The 13,237-nt window shown below is 47.5% G+C and overlaps 1 protein-coding gene across 1 annotated transcript in view; it reads right to left on the bottom strand.

Moving 5' to 3' along the window:
* Positions 1–13,237, bottom strand: part of KAL1 (Kallmann syndrome 1 sequence) — an 89,515-nt gene that overhangs the window by 11,485 nt on the left and 64,793 nt on the right. The window contains exons 5-7 of the mRNA XM_006835702.1: positions 12,212–12,417; positions 9,083–9,227; positions 4,695–4,841 (exon numbers count right to left, since the gene is read on the bottom strand). Coding sequence (XP_006835765.1) covers positions 4,695–4,841; positions 9,083–9,227; positions 12,212–12,417 — 498 coding nt within the window. The remainder of the gene's footprint in view (positions 1–4,694; positions 4,842–9,082; positions 9,228–12,211; positions 12,418–13,237) is intronic.

The raw sequence follows: 13,237 nt of genomic DNA, 5'->3' as shown, positions 1-13,237 counted from the left end.
ACACAGACAGAAAGAATAGGAGTCCCGTTCTGTGCAATGCAGAACAGGAAAGGAAAAATTAACATTCTACAGGTGGTAAAAAAACGCATAACCAACCAAAGCGTAAACCCCATGCCCACATGCCAGTTCCCATGTGTTTCAGACTGGGACTTCTCCACAGGGTTTTCTTGGCACCATCTTCATGGGTGCAGATCATGGTCGAAACAGATGAGGCATGTGGGTTTACTGTAATTCTATTTCTTATATCATCATTAAGAATTGTGACAGCTGATTTTATATGCCAATTTGGCCTTGTAAATGTGCCCAGCTGTCTGGTTGGGTATTCATCTGGATGTTGCTATCAAGGAATTGACATGTGATTAACATTTAAATCCATTAACTGTCAGTCAAGTCAGTGTGGGTGGGCCTAATGCTATCAGTTGGACGCCTTAAGAGCAATAATTGAGGTTTGCCAAGAGAGAAGGATTCTGCCGCAAAACAGAAACTAGACATTCTGCTGGAACCCCCACCGTCACTGACCTACACACACTGTGCACACGAGACTGTCAAAGTCTCCGGCGCGCCCGTCAGCTGGTGGTGGCTTTGGAACTGGCCTGTCCCCACTCCCTCAATCATGTAAGCCAATAGAGCTAGCACAGGGCAGGGAGCCCCCCAGCTCCCAGCAGACCCCACTCCGGTGGATGTGCTCTGTCTGCCTACATGGCCCAGTCAGACTGAGATGTGCAGGGGCTGCTGATGGATTTGAGAGTAGAGCAAAGACCCAAAGTCCTTCAACACCAAAGCGAAAACTATGTTGCAGTTAAAAATGAGGATTACAAGTACAACGATTCCAAAGCCATCTTGAGAATAATGTGGACTTGGTTCTAACGGCCCTACTGTTAGATTCCCCAGCAGTGCCCCTGACACACAATCCCTGCCTCTCTGTCAGTGCAGGCTTACACAGTGCTGTGATGCTGAATAGATTTCTGTGGTGCTTCCAGACTAACAGGGACTAGGAAGAAAGACCTGGCTGTCTACTTTGGAAAATCAGTCGATGAGAACCCTATGAAGCACACAGGCATGGGGTTAGAGCACCGGACCCAACAGCATTTCATTTCCATTGTGCACGGGGGTAACCATGGTTGAGGGCTGAGTTGAAGTCAGCCAGCAACAACTCCAAGCCCCTCCAGTAGAAGACAGTTACTGATGAGCACTACACTCCCCTGTGGGCTTGTAGAGTAACTCTCTTCACTCTGTACTCTAAGACAGACTCCTCACCATCCCTGAACCTACAGTAATTGATAACGGCTCATGGATCAAAGCAGGAACACAATCATCACCGTCAGCTTCCAAGGGGTTAAATACCCCCCTAAGGAATTCTCTTATCAGAAAGTCCAGGATGTGGGTCCCCCCTGCTTACACGGGTGCACCATTGCACACCCAGACCTCTGACCCTGACTCAAGGAGCGTTGGTGGTGCAGTGAGTCACACTGGGCTGCTAACTGTAGGGTCAGCTGTTCGAACCCACCAGCTGCTCCCATAGAGAGAGAGAGCCAGAAGCCTATGGAGGGAGTAGAGATGTGCTATCCCATAGGGACACAGTGAGCAGGAGTCGCCTTCACGGATGGCAGCGGGCTTGGGGTTTCCGTTATGGAGCGTAGTCAAGGATGTCCACTGTCCAGCACATTCATTGAGCTGCATTCTCTTCTGGCCCTGTCTTTCTTCGGACAGGAAGTGGGGGATCCAGACAACTTGAAGACCAGCGTCTCCTTAGTGTGGGAAGGAGCTTCTTTCAGCCTTGGGTTAGTCAATCACCCAGTGTGACCGGGGTGTGACACCCCGGAGCTCCTGCTGGTCATTAACTTCAGGTCCTGCCAAGTGTGTGTGTGTGTGCGCGCGCGCACGCGCGCGCGTGGGGGGAGGGGGTGGGCTCCGGAGAGGAAGGGGAAACTCTTGGATAGATCTAGGTTGTTCTTGTGGGAACTTGCTCTGAGCATTTGGAAGCAGAAAAGAAGAACTCTGAATTGGAGAAAACAAACAGACACCTAGACCAAACAAGGGTACAAACAACCTTCAGTTAAAAGAGGAATCACTTACGAGGGGCCCTTAACTTTTACCTAGCCGTCAAAGTAGGAGGCGAGTCCTCATTCACTCATTCGGCCCACAGCCGGCAGCTTTAAGAGAATGGCAGTGAGAAAGCCCACGGGAGACGCTGCCTCCAGGAATCTCGTGTGTTCATGAGGCCCAGCAGATAACAAAAGGCATAAATATGTTGCTGACATAACCAAGCTCCAGAGGCGGACAGGAGGGAGGGAGGGGAAGAAGGGTGTGATGAAGAAGAGGGTGGCCAGTGAGCTGCAGAGGCAGTTGACTTTGGAGACTGAAGTAGGCTTTGGCAGTGGGCATGAACTGTGCAGATGCCCGGGGAGAGGTGGGGGCACGGGACAGCGTTGGAGGCCAACACCGCCCAGTACAATAGTCGGTCATGAGGAGTATGCGCTGAAGGAGCATGTAAAACATCACCAGCTTCACAGAGCAACCACAATCTTACTTGTAGTTAGATTTCATTCATTCAAATTAAAATTTTATTAACCACAAATGACAGGTGAGGCCACCACCCAATCAGCTTTCGACCTTCACCCATGAACGCTGCCCTAGCCTGCACCATCCCCAGGACCATTGGAGGCTGGCCTGCTGTGATCCCCAAGGTTCCAAGGGCTGTACCATCCCCACTATCCCTTAGGTTCCGTGGTCTGCACCATCCCCACGATCCCTAAGGTTTCCTAGGAGGCACCATCGCCAGGATGTCTAAGGTTCCATGGGTGGCACCATCCCCACGATCCCTAAGGTTCCAAGGGCTGCACCATCCCCACGATCCCTAAGGTTCCAAGGGCTGCACCATCCCCACGATCCCTAAAGTTCCATGGTCTGCACCATTCCCACGATCCCTAAGGTTTCATAGGTGGCACCATCCCCAGGATCCCTAAAGTTTCCAAGGTCTGCACCATCCCCAGGATCCTTAAGTTTTCATGGACTGTCCCATCCGCAGGATTCCTAAGGTTCCATGGGCTACACCATCCCCTGAATCCCTAAGGTTTCCACAGTCTGCACCATCCCCAGGATCCTTAAGGTTTCCTGGGCTGGTTTTCGGAAGCAGAGCTCCAGGCCTTTTCTCCTAGTCTTACTGTAAGGCCTGTTCAGCACCCTCACCATACTGTAGCCTGCTGCACTGGCAGACAGGTGAGAGCTGAGCATGATATACTTTGGAACCAAGGTCCCCACCTGGAAGGTGAGAAATCTACTCCTAATCCAGCACTGCTCTCCAAAGTGACCGCATATCCCTCACCTGACTGGGTCCTAGGCACTGGGCCCCATTCATCATTATACAAGAGCTGCCCACCCAACACCATGTCCTTTACTGTTGTTAAGTGCCGTTGAATCGGTTCAGACTCAGGCTAGTGGCTTACGAACCCCACCAGTTTTATGAGGCAAGTCTCCAATTACTGGCATAGAGACTAGAAGAAGCCTGATAAAGATGGCAGCATGTTACTTTGGAAATCAACAGTTTCATTCAAATATTTACACAAAATACAAAGATTCCAGAAGAGACCAGACAATCCTGAAGAAGATGAATGTTGGAGGACGTGTGCTACCTAACACCAGCAATATTTATAAAGTTACAGCAGTAAAGACGGTGAGTATTTGCAGGAAGGTGGGAAAATAAGTCCAGTAACACTATACCCCAAAACCAAACCCAGGGCCACTGAATCGGTTCCAAATCCCAGCTACCCTGTAGGATTGAGTAGAGCTGGCCCTGTGGGATTGTCAAGGCTGTGTCGTGTTTATGAAGCAGACCACGTCATCTGTCTCCTGTGGAGCAGCTGGTGGGTTCGAACTGCTGCCTTACTGCGTAGCAGCCAAGTGGCTTAACTACTGTGCTATCAGGGTTCCTTTAAATAACGCACTAGAAAGGTTGAAAATTCACCTCTGTCTCTCTGTCTCTATACTCAGATTTCCTTGAACACTTTGACACTCCCTTGTCCATTGTTGTGAAGTGCCGTTCTGGCTCATAGGGACCTGGTATAGCATTTCCGAGGAATGGCTGGTGGCTATGAACCACAGACCTTGAGGTTAGCAGTCCAGCGCCACACCAGGACTCCTGCATACGCATATTACATCTATTACTCCATTTATTAAGGCAAAGTGGGGTCACTTTTAAGTGACTGCTAAGACTGTAGGGAAAGTCTACAAGGGTACTAGTCCCTGCAGAGCCCCATACACAAAACTCAATTCTGGGTAACAGTCAGCCACAGACAGTGAAAGGCAAAACGTAGGAGCTTGCAGAAGAGAAGAAAGGAATCTCGGGGGTCCTCGTGTGAGCAAAGCCTTTTTACACAAAACGCAGCACTAGACAAAAGGGCACAGGAGCTCAAACTGACCCCTTGTAAGATTGAGGGCCACTTTGAGAGGGAGCCAGGTAACACTGGCCAGAGTACGAGAAGACCTTTGCAACAGAAGAAAGGACAAATGACTCTTATTCTCGCCATATCAACAGCTTTTGCTAATTGCAGAATGACCTAGGAAGCTATGTCGACACATTCTGACATCAAGACAACCAGGCTTTTTTTCTTTCCAAAAATAAAGGAACTGAAGTGTGCTGTTCGGGTCTAGTGAAAAACTGCACACCCAGCCAGCCCCCGGGACCCCGTACGCACCTTCGGTCTTCTTCCAGTAGAGTTTCACCTGCAATTGGTTGTCTTGGTAGAAGGGGGCTCCAATTTCCAGCAGCCGAGTGGGTGGTCTTCTCTGAACAGGGGGCTGGATCTGAATGACACCTTTTCTAGTTTTCCCAAGCGGTTCTTCTGCAACAGATTTACAGGACAGCACTGTGACTGATGGAGAGGTGAGCAATTTGTCTCATTTCTCTAGTGTGTCCCGTGAGGGCCAGATTTTACAAAGTAAAGTAGCACATAGCTATAGAATCATTCATGCCCATGTGGGTGCACTAACTAACTAAAAATATATGCAACCCCACAATTTACATTGATAATCAATTTGTACTTGCCACACTAGAAAGATGGTCTAACTCAAGTCATAGAGTTTGGACACTTCCTGGGAAAAACAGTATTTCTTTCAATAGAATATTTTTATGCGGTGTGGTGTGGTGTTGTATGATCAGCCCTGGACTGCGAACCACTAGGTCAGTGGTTCAAACTCACCAGCTGCTTCTCGGAAACCCTATACTGGGTCTCTGTGAGTCAGAACCGACTCGACAGCACTTAACAACAACAATGAGGGATATAAAATAATATCAAATTGCCATTTAATGAAAACAACAGATAACTTTTCGTAGAATTGCTGATATTCTACATCAACATTGGAGGTGAGCTCAACTTTGTCAAATGAGTAGCAGAGACTCCGAATGGAGACAGCAATGATTCAAAGGCAGTATCAGTCGGAGCATTCAACCATCAGTCTGTACAGGACCGCACTGGGTGACAGACAGACAGACGGTAAAGGGAACACCCAGGAGTCCGGTAGGCTCCTTTGTGGGTTTCTATTTCTGGCTGCATTGGCTCAGTCCTATTTCCACCCACCTGGTGTGGCCGCCTCGTCCTTTCAGAAGCCCTCCTGTGACCTTCCTAACCGCTTCTTCTCGAATTTCTCACCAGGTAACTGGACACAGTCCTCATCTAGTTAGCTAGTGCTGCCATAACAGACACACCAGAAGCGGTGGCTGTAACACTGAGATGGCACCGTTAATGAGGCTACTTCGATCCGCACCTCCGGGAGAAGCCTGTCTTCCTCTAAGGTTCTGGGGAAAAGTCCCAGGCTCATTTCCACATGGGTGAGCCTGGCACCCCTTGGACACCTCCACGTGGCTTGGCATCCATCTTCCCCTGGGTTCAAGAGGTTCTCAGCACAAGGCTCTAGATTCAATAGACTTGCTCCTCTTGTTAACACTGGACCTATCTCCCAGCTCCCTACATTCTCCTGTGAAATCCTGTGAGCTCAGAGGTGACGCAGGCCACACCACAGGGAACCCCACTTACACTGGATCAGGGCGGCAACCCGAGTTGGGGCATTGCAGGTCACCCGAATCCCCTCACAGCTGACTGGGACCAAGGAAGACGACCCCATCATCACCAAGAGCAGCAGTACATTGTTACAGAACTGCGCAGCTGCTGAGAACTGGCCGGCAAATGGACACACGTTTTAAAGGGCGTAGTCCCAGGGATGACAGCACTTCTGTAGCTTGGCCATCTTGCACACGTTTTTCTTCAATGAACTGATTCTTTATGAATTCCAAATCGCCCAAATGCTGTGCTGGTCATTACTGTCACTGAGTGGATTCCAACTCGAAGCGACCCCGTGTCTCAGAGGGTATCTAACGCTGTGAAGCTTACTGAAGTGTAAAGCCAGGTCAGGGCCCTGGTGTGGCACTGTAGGGTAAGCACTTGACTGCTAACAGAAAGGTCAGTGGCTCAAATCCACCAGCTGCTCCTCGGAAACCCTCAATCGGGGTGCTATGAGTTGGGACCACTCAACGGCACCGAACAATAATGACAATGCCAGATGTTTCTCTTCAGGGGCTACTGGGTGGGTTTGAACAGGTAACCTTTCAGTTAGCAGCCAAGCCCTTAGCACTTATACCTCTAGCCACAATGGCCTCAGGTTAAGAGTTGTATTGAAGATACACTGATGGCAAACAGGAAATGTAACATTTTCAAATAGAGGTTCCAGTGAGATTTCCAATGAAGGTTAGAGTGACATCCACATTCTTGGGCAGGTGTGAAGAAAGGAGAGAGGTGGGTGTGCATGGTGGGTGAACCCTCACTCAGGGGCCACACAACAACAAGAAGGGGAAGCTGTGGCATGGTCCCATAAAGACTCAGAAACCCTATATAGGGCAGCTTGAAAAAATACAGCCAAGTAGTAAATGAAATGTGCAAAGACCTGGAGTTAGAAAACAAAAAAAGGAAGAAGATTTTTTCAAGCTGAAAGAATGAAAGAAAAACTTTAAGCCTCGACTTGTAACACTAACAATTCTCTGGGAAAAACACTGAACGATGCAGAAAGCATCAGAAGAAGATGAATGGAATACACAAAAGACTTGGTCAAGGTTCAACTGTTTCAAGATGTAGTATACGACGAACCGCCAATGGTATTACAAGAAGAAGCCCAATCTGCACTGAAGGCTTTAGTGAAAAGTAAGTCTCCAGGAATTGACAGAATACCAATTTAAATATTTCAACAAACTGATAAAACTAGTCTTTGCCAAGATTTTTGGAAGACAACTATCGGCCATCTGACTGGCAGACACCCATGTCCATATTTGTGACCATTCCAAAGAAAGCTGACCCAACGGAATGCAGGTATTACTGAACCAGTAGCAGCATTTTTTGAAGATAATTCAAAAGATGTGGCAGCTGCCAGGAATTCAAGGGGGATTCAGATGAGAATGTGAAACAAAGGATGTCATTGTCGATGCCAGAGGGAATTTGGCTGAAAGGAGAGAATACATTCGACAGAAAGATGTTTAACTTGAGCTTTACTGACTATGCAAAGGTATTAGACTGTGTGGATCATAACGAATTATGAATAACATGTCAATGAATGGGTATTCCAGAACACTTAACTGTGCTCATGTTGAACCTACATGTATGTAGACCAAGAGGCAATTACTGGACCCAAACAAAGGGTTACTTCATGGTTTAAAATCAGGGGAGGTTGTGGGCTATCAGGGTTGTAGCCCTCCACCACACTTATTTCATCTGTATGCTGAGCATACAATCTGAGAAGCTGGACTATACAAAGACAAACGTGGCATCAGGATTGAAGGAAGATTCATTAACAACTTTCAGTATGCAGATGGCACAACCTTGCTTCTGGAGGCAAAGAGGACTTGAAGCACTTGTGATAAAGATTAAAGACTACAGTCTTCAGTGTGGATTACAGCTCAATGGAAAAAAATTTAAATCCTCACCACTGGACCAGTAAAAATCATCGTCATAAAAGGAGAAAAGATTCAAGTTGTCAAGAATTCCATTTTGCTTAGATCCATACATAATCAATGCTCATGGAAGCAGCAGGCAAGAAATCAAAGAACATATTGCATTAGGCAAATCTGAGGCACAAGACCGCTTTAAAGTGTTCAAGAGCAAAGATGGCAGTTTGAGGACTAAGGGGAGCCTGACCTAAGCATGTAATTTCAACAACCTCATATGCATGCAAAAGCTGGACAGTGACTAAGGAAGACCAGAGAAGAATCAACGCATTTGAATTACGGCGTTGGGAAAGAAGAATACTGAAAGTGTACCAAGGATTGTCAGAAGTCAAAAAAAAAAATTTTTTTTTTAATCTGTCTTGTAAGAAATACAGCTAGAGTGCTTCTGAGAATCCAGTATGGTGAGATTTGTTGCGTGTACTTTAGATATATTATCGGGAGTGGCCAGTCCCTGGAAAAGGGCATCTTGCCAGGAAAGTGAAGGATGATCGAAAAAGAGGAAGAGACCCTAGAAGATGGATTGGCACAGTGGCAGCACCAATGGGTTCAAATACAGCCACAACTGTGCGGATGGCACAGGACCGGGCAGTGATTTGTTCTGTCTGGCATGGGGTCGCTGAGTCGGAGCTCCCTCAGCGTCACCAGCGACAACGTTAATGGTTCTCAGGAAAGCTGACGGATGGCACATTTTTCTCTTTTGTGGTAACAGGTGAGTTCGAACAACCAAATTACAGTTAGGAGCCAAGTGCTTAACCTCTGTGCCACCAAGGCTTCTGTGTGCACAATACTAAAGATGGTTGTTAAGTTGCCAAAATGACACCAAGGCATTGTGTCTTACGGAAGATGGGAATCAGAAGAGGATTCAAAGGTGAAACGATTTTCTATGTTGCCGTTCAAAGGACCACTGGCTGTGGATCTGTCATATTGTGATTCCGAAGCCTTAAGAACCCAATCTTACTGTAGGTCCTTGATGTGATAAAGCACTTTCCAGGAGAACCACCGGAGCTTCCGTGGCACACGGCTAACTGAAAGGTCAGTGGTTCGAACCCACCCAGAGGCTCCTCTGTGCATGGGAAGAACAGGATGGGCACTTACTGTGGTTGGTCGTGTGTATGGACGTGAACTGAAGTGACACCTTTGCACTCTTGAGTCGCGTCTGTCCCCAGTATGCGATGGCCTGCAGTTCCACCATGTAGCTGCTGTCTGGCTGCAGTAGTTCCAGAGTCACAGAATTGTTGGACTGAAGGAAAAGAGGGTGGTCCCGGACCCATCGTCAGCACCATGGAACACCCCAGCTTCGTCAGCTGGTCTGTGTCCACATCTGTACCCACATCATTAGGGTCTGGAAAATAGTTTCATACATGTGTCTCCTAACGATGCTGCTCATGGAATTAAGGGGACTGAAATGACTAATACCCCACAACCTGGTAGATCCCACCTCGAAGAGAGAAGGGGCCTGGGACCTATGTGGAGACATTTTATGCCTCATGATGGATCCAGGGAACATTAGGAATTGGCCTCATTTTCATTCTTTGAAATCTAAATCTATGAGTAAAGTTCCAACTAATGAGAAATACTAACTGGAAAACAGTGTTATAGCATTTCTCTGTCAGTATTGATGTTAAAATCTGTTTTTGTGTGTGTGTGTGTGTGTGTGTGTGTGTGTGTGTGTGATGTTTAACTTGAAAAGAAGTGAAGCTGGCGGGGAGGCAACCACTGAATATGCTGAGCTGCTAGTTGAAACATTGAGGTTCCACTCTACCCAAAGACATCTCAGAAGGCAGGCCTGGCCATTCATAAACTCGGTGTGGAGGAACTGAAGCCGTGGGAATTTCACTGGGAATCCTAGTGAGTGGTTCTACTCAGACACAGCGGAGACTACTTACTGGTTATCTTAAGGAACGGGAAACCATTGATATCCCAAGAAGAAAGGGTGGCCCTTTGCTCAATCGGTTCCTTGGTGTGGTTAGCCTTCAACTCTCTGTTCAGAGTCAGGATGGTTGTACAAGTAACCATCTTTTTCGGTACATCTCATTGTTAATAGTGTGTACTACACATTAGCCGAGTTCTGGTGTGGCGCTGTAGGTTAATGCGCCAGACTGCAAAGCCGTTTGAACTGCAAGGTCAGTGGTTCAAGCTCACCAGTCGCTCCTTGGTGGCTGCTATGGGTTGCTATGGGTCGGAACTGGCTCGATGGCACTTAACAACACAACAACAACACATTAGCCGAGATCTGGTGTGGCGCTGTGGGTTAATGCGCTGGGCTGCAAACTCAGCTTGAACTGCAAGGTCAGTAGTTCCGCTCCTCGGAAACCCTATACAGGGTCGCTGTGGGTCGGAACCGACTCAATGGCCCTTGGCAACAGCAACACATTATGCAGTGCATCATTTACTGATGTTGTCGTCCTCAAATGTCCACTCACAGATGTTCAATGCCGTTTATAAAGACACTGATAAGGGAAGACGACACTGATGAAAGCCAGAGAAACGTGGGGCATCCCACCCATCCACGGTGAGTTGTAACTGCCGAGTTGTCACTCAGGGACTGATTGTAGCCTTCTGATTTCTACTGTTAATTCCCATTTGATCAATTTGGGGACATCAATGATTCACATCTTGTGGGTTGTAAATAGAAGCCACTCACAGAAAGAAGCCTTCATTTGGGTGCTCTGGGTCTGTTAGGAATTACAATCGAAATGCCACTCACATACTGTTTATCTGGTTGGTCTCCAGCAGAAATGAATTTTGCAAATTCTCCCACTCTACCTGGCTGCTATTAATTGGGTTGTCAATGGCAGTGTGGGGTGGGAGGGGTCAGGGTTTCACCTTGTGACATTTTGTTTTATTTCTGTAACCCCTCGACTTCAGCTCCTCCAGTTTGTTCTGGGATACAGCCAGCAGACAACACTTGTTGGAGTGTCCGTCACAGTCAAAGGTGGAACTATCGGAAAGACCCTTCAATTAAAAGCTAAAAGAACATACCGTCTAAACAGTATCCTTATGAACTGTTGGAGACACTTTAGCTAATTCTAGAAGGCACAAACAGTGGGGGAAAAGTCTCACTTTTTAAAAAGCATTTTTAAACATTTGTCTGTCAATGGGGGTCCAGGTCCCCGCCCCCAGGAAAGGTACTTATGTAAATATCATAACAAGATAAAGAGACATATGCTAAATGAGTCTGAGTAAAATAATCCTTTTCTTTTACAGCAGACATTTCAGATGATTAAAATGTTCACAGTCCTAGAAATCTCACAACAGAAAACCGCTCAGCAAAGACTTGATTTCGTGGAGTCTAGAGAAATGCACATATAAATTCTTCTGATAAATGAGAAAGCCATACTGCCAAACATGTGAAGTCCGTGGTGAAATCGCACACGGGAACACCACACACCAGAAAACCCAGGAACAGTTGTTTTTCAATCTACAAGGATCTCTTTAGAAATAAAAACACAAAAACCTATGACTAACTGTACAGACATTCTGCATTCTGTTCTCATCAACTGCTGGGCAGGCAAAGTGAAATGTATCTGTTGTCCTGGTGGTTGAAGCTGTGGCTGCTATTTTGACACAAGTAGGAGTCCTGCTAAGATGCTGGAGGAGAAGCATTGGACTGTTTACAACAAGGTCTGCGGTTCAAACCCACACCTGCTCCTTGGAAACTCTATATAGCCTCACGATGAGTTGCGATCTCCTTGAAGACACGTAACAATAACAACACTGGCACCACACACTGTTTACTGCTCCACTATGTGTTGTTGTAAGATCAGCATTGGGCTGTGAACCACAAGGTAGGCAGTTCAAACCCACCAGCGACTCCTTGAAATACATAAGTACTTGCTATGAATTTGAACCAACTCAATGGCAGTTAACAATACGGAGTCACAAGGTTGGTGGTTTGGAGCACCCAGAGGTGTCTGTCCTGGAGGAAGGCAGGCCCGGTGATTTCTTCTGAAACCTCGCAGCTCTGAAAGCCCTCTGGAGCCATTGCAGTGCACACGGAGTTAACGTGTTGGGCTGACTGGACAGCACCCACCTACACTATACCTCAGCAGGTCAGCAATTAAATGCAATGGTTGTCACCCCACAATGGCCAGCATGCTCTCTGTCCTTGAACTTCTTCCCCCCGTCAAACATAAACGGGTGCGAAGCTCTGCAAAGACTTTCCATCAGGTCATGTTCTGGGGGTTCAGATGTCCCACGCCCCTCTTCCCGGTCCCCACTCACCCCATCTGTGGTCTTTCTCCGCTTCTTGCTCGTGGGGACAAGGGACTTGCTGTTGACGGCCCAGCTCCAGAACACTTTGTAGTGATGGACCGGGAGATCCGATTCCTCAGGAAGCTCCCACGCGATCGTCACGCTCACACTGCCGTCACTGTTGATGGTGGAGTTTGCAAGCCGCAGGTTGGTTGGAGCTGGGGGTGCGGATGGATCTGAAATCCCAGGCAATGGGTAGGCTGGATTACTCAACCACCAAAGATGATCACAAACCCGAAACATCTACACACATAACGACAATGCTGCCAAGGCATGATGCGTTGGTCTTCATATGTAGGAGAGCTGAAAACAAGTACTAGGTAAACACGAGCTACTGTGCAGTGAGCTCTGACCCACGGAGATCCTGCGTATGTCAGAGCAGACGGTGTTCCGCACGGTTCTCAGTGGCTGCTTTGTTGGAAGGAGAGAGCAACACCTTTCTTACAAGGCACCTCTGGGTGGACGAGAATGGCCAACCAAACACGTAAACCATTTGCATGGCCCAGAGTCTTGATTTTAGGATCAGAGTCCAATCTCAGGGTGCTGTAGAATAAGCACTGGACTGTTAACTGCAAAGTCACCAGCTCAAAGTCACCAGCTGCTCCTTGGAAACCCTATACAGGGTGACATGAGTCAGAACCAACACAACAGCACTTAGCAACAATATAGTCCAGAGGTTCTGATCTGGTGCTGTAGGACAAGCACTGGAACGCTAACCAAAAGGTTGGAGGTTCAAACCCAATAGGTGCAGTGTCAGAAAAAGATGAGTGAATCTGGTCTATAAACACTTACAGCCCAGAACCCCTGTGAGGCAGTTCTAGTCCATCTAGAACCCCTGTGAGACAGTTCTAGTCCATCTAGAACCCCTGTGAGACAGTTCTAGTCCATCTAGAACCCCTGTGAGGCAGTTCTAGTCCATCTAGAACCCCTGTGAGGCAGTTCTAGTCCATGTAGAAACCCTGTGAGGCAGTTCTAGTCCATCTAGAACCCCTGAGG

Source organism: Chrysochloris asiatica, unplaced genomic scaffold (genome assembly GCF_000296735.1).
Source record: "Chrysochloris asiatica unplaced genomic scaffold, ChrAsi1.0 scaffold00018, whole genome shotgun sequence".
Taxonomy (NCBI): domain Eukaryota; kingdom Metazoa; phylum Chordata; class Mammalia; order Afrosoricida; family Chrysochloridae; genus Chrysochloris; species Chrysochloris asiatica.
This window is presented reverse-complemented; position numbering and strand designations above follow the sequence as displayed.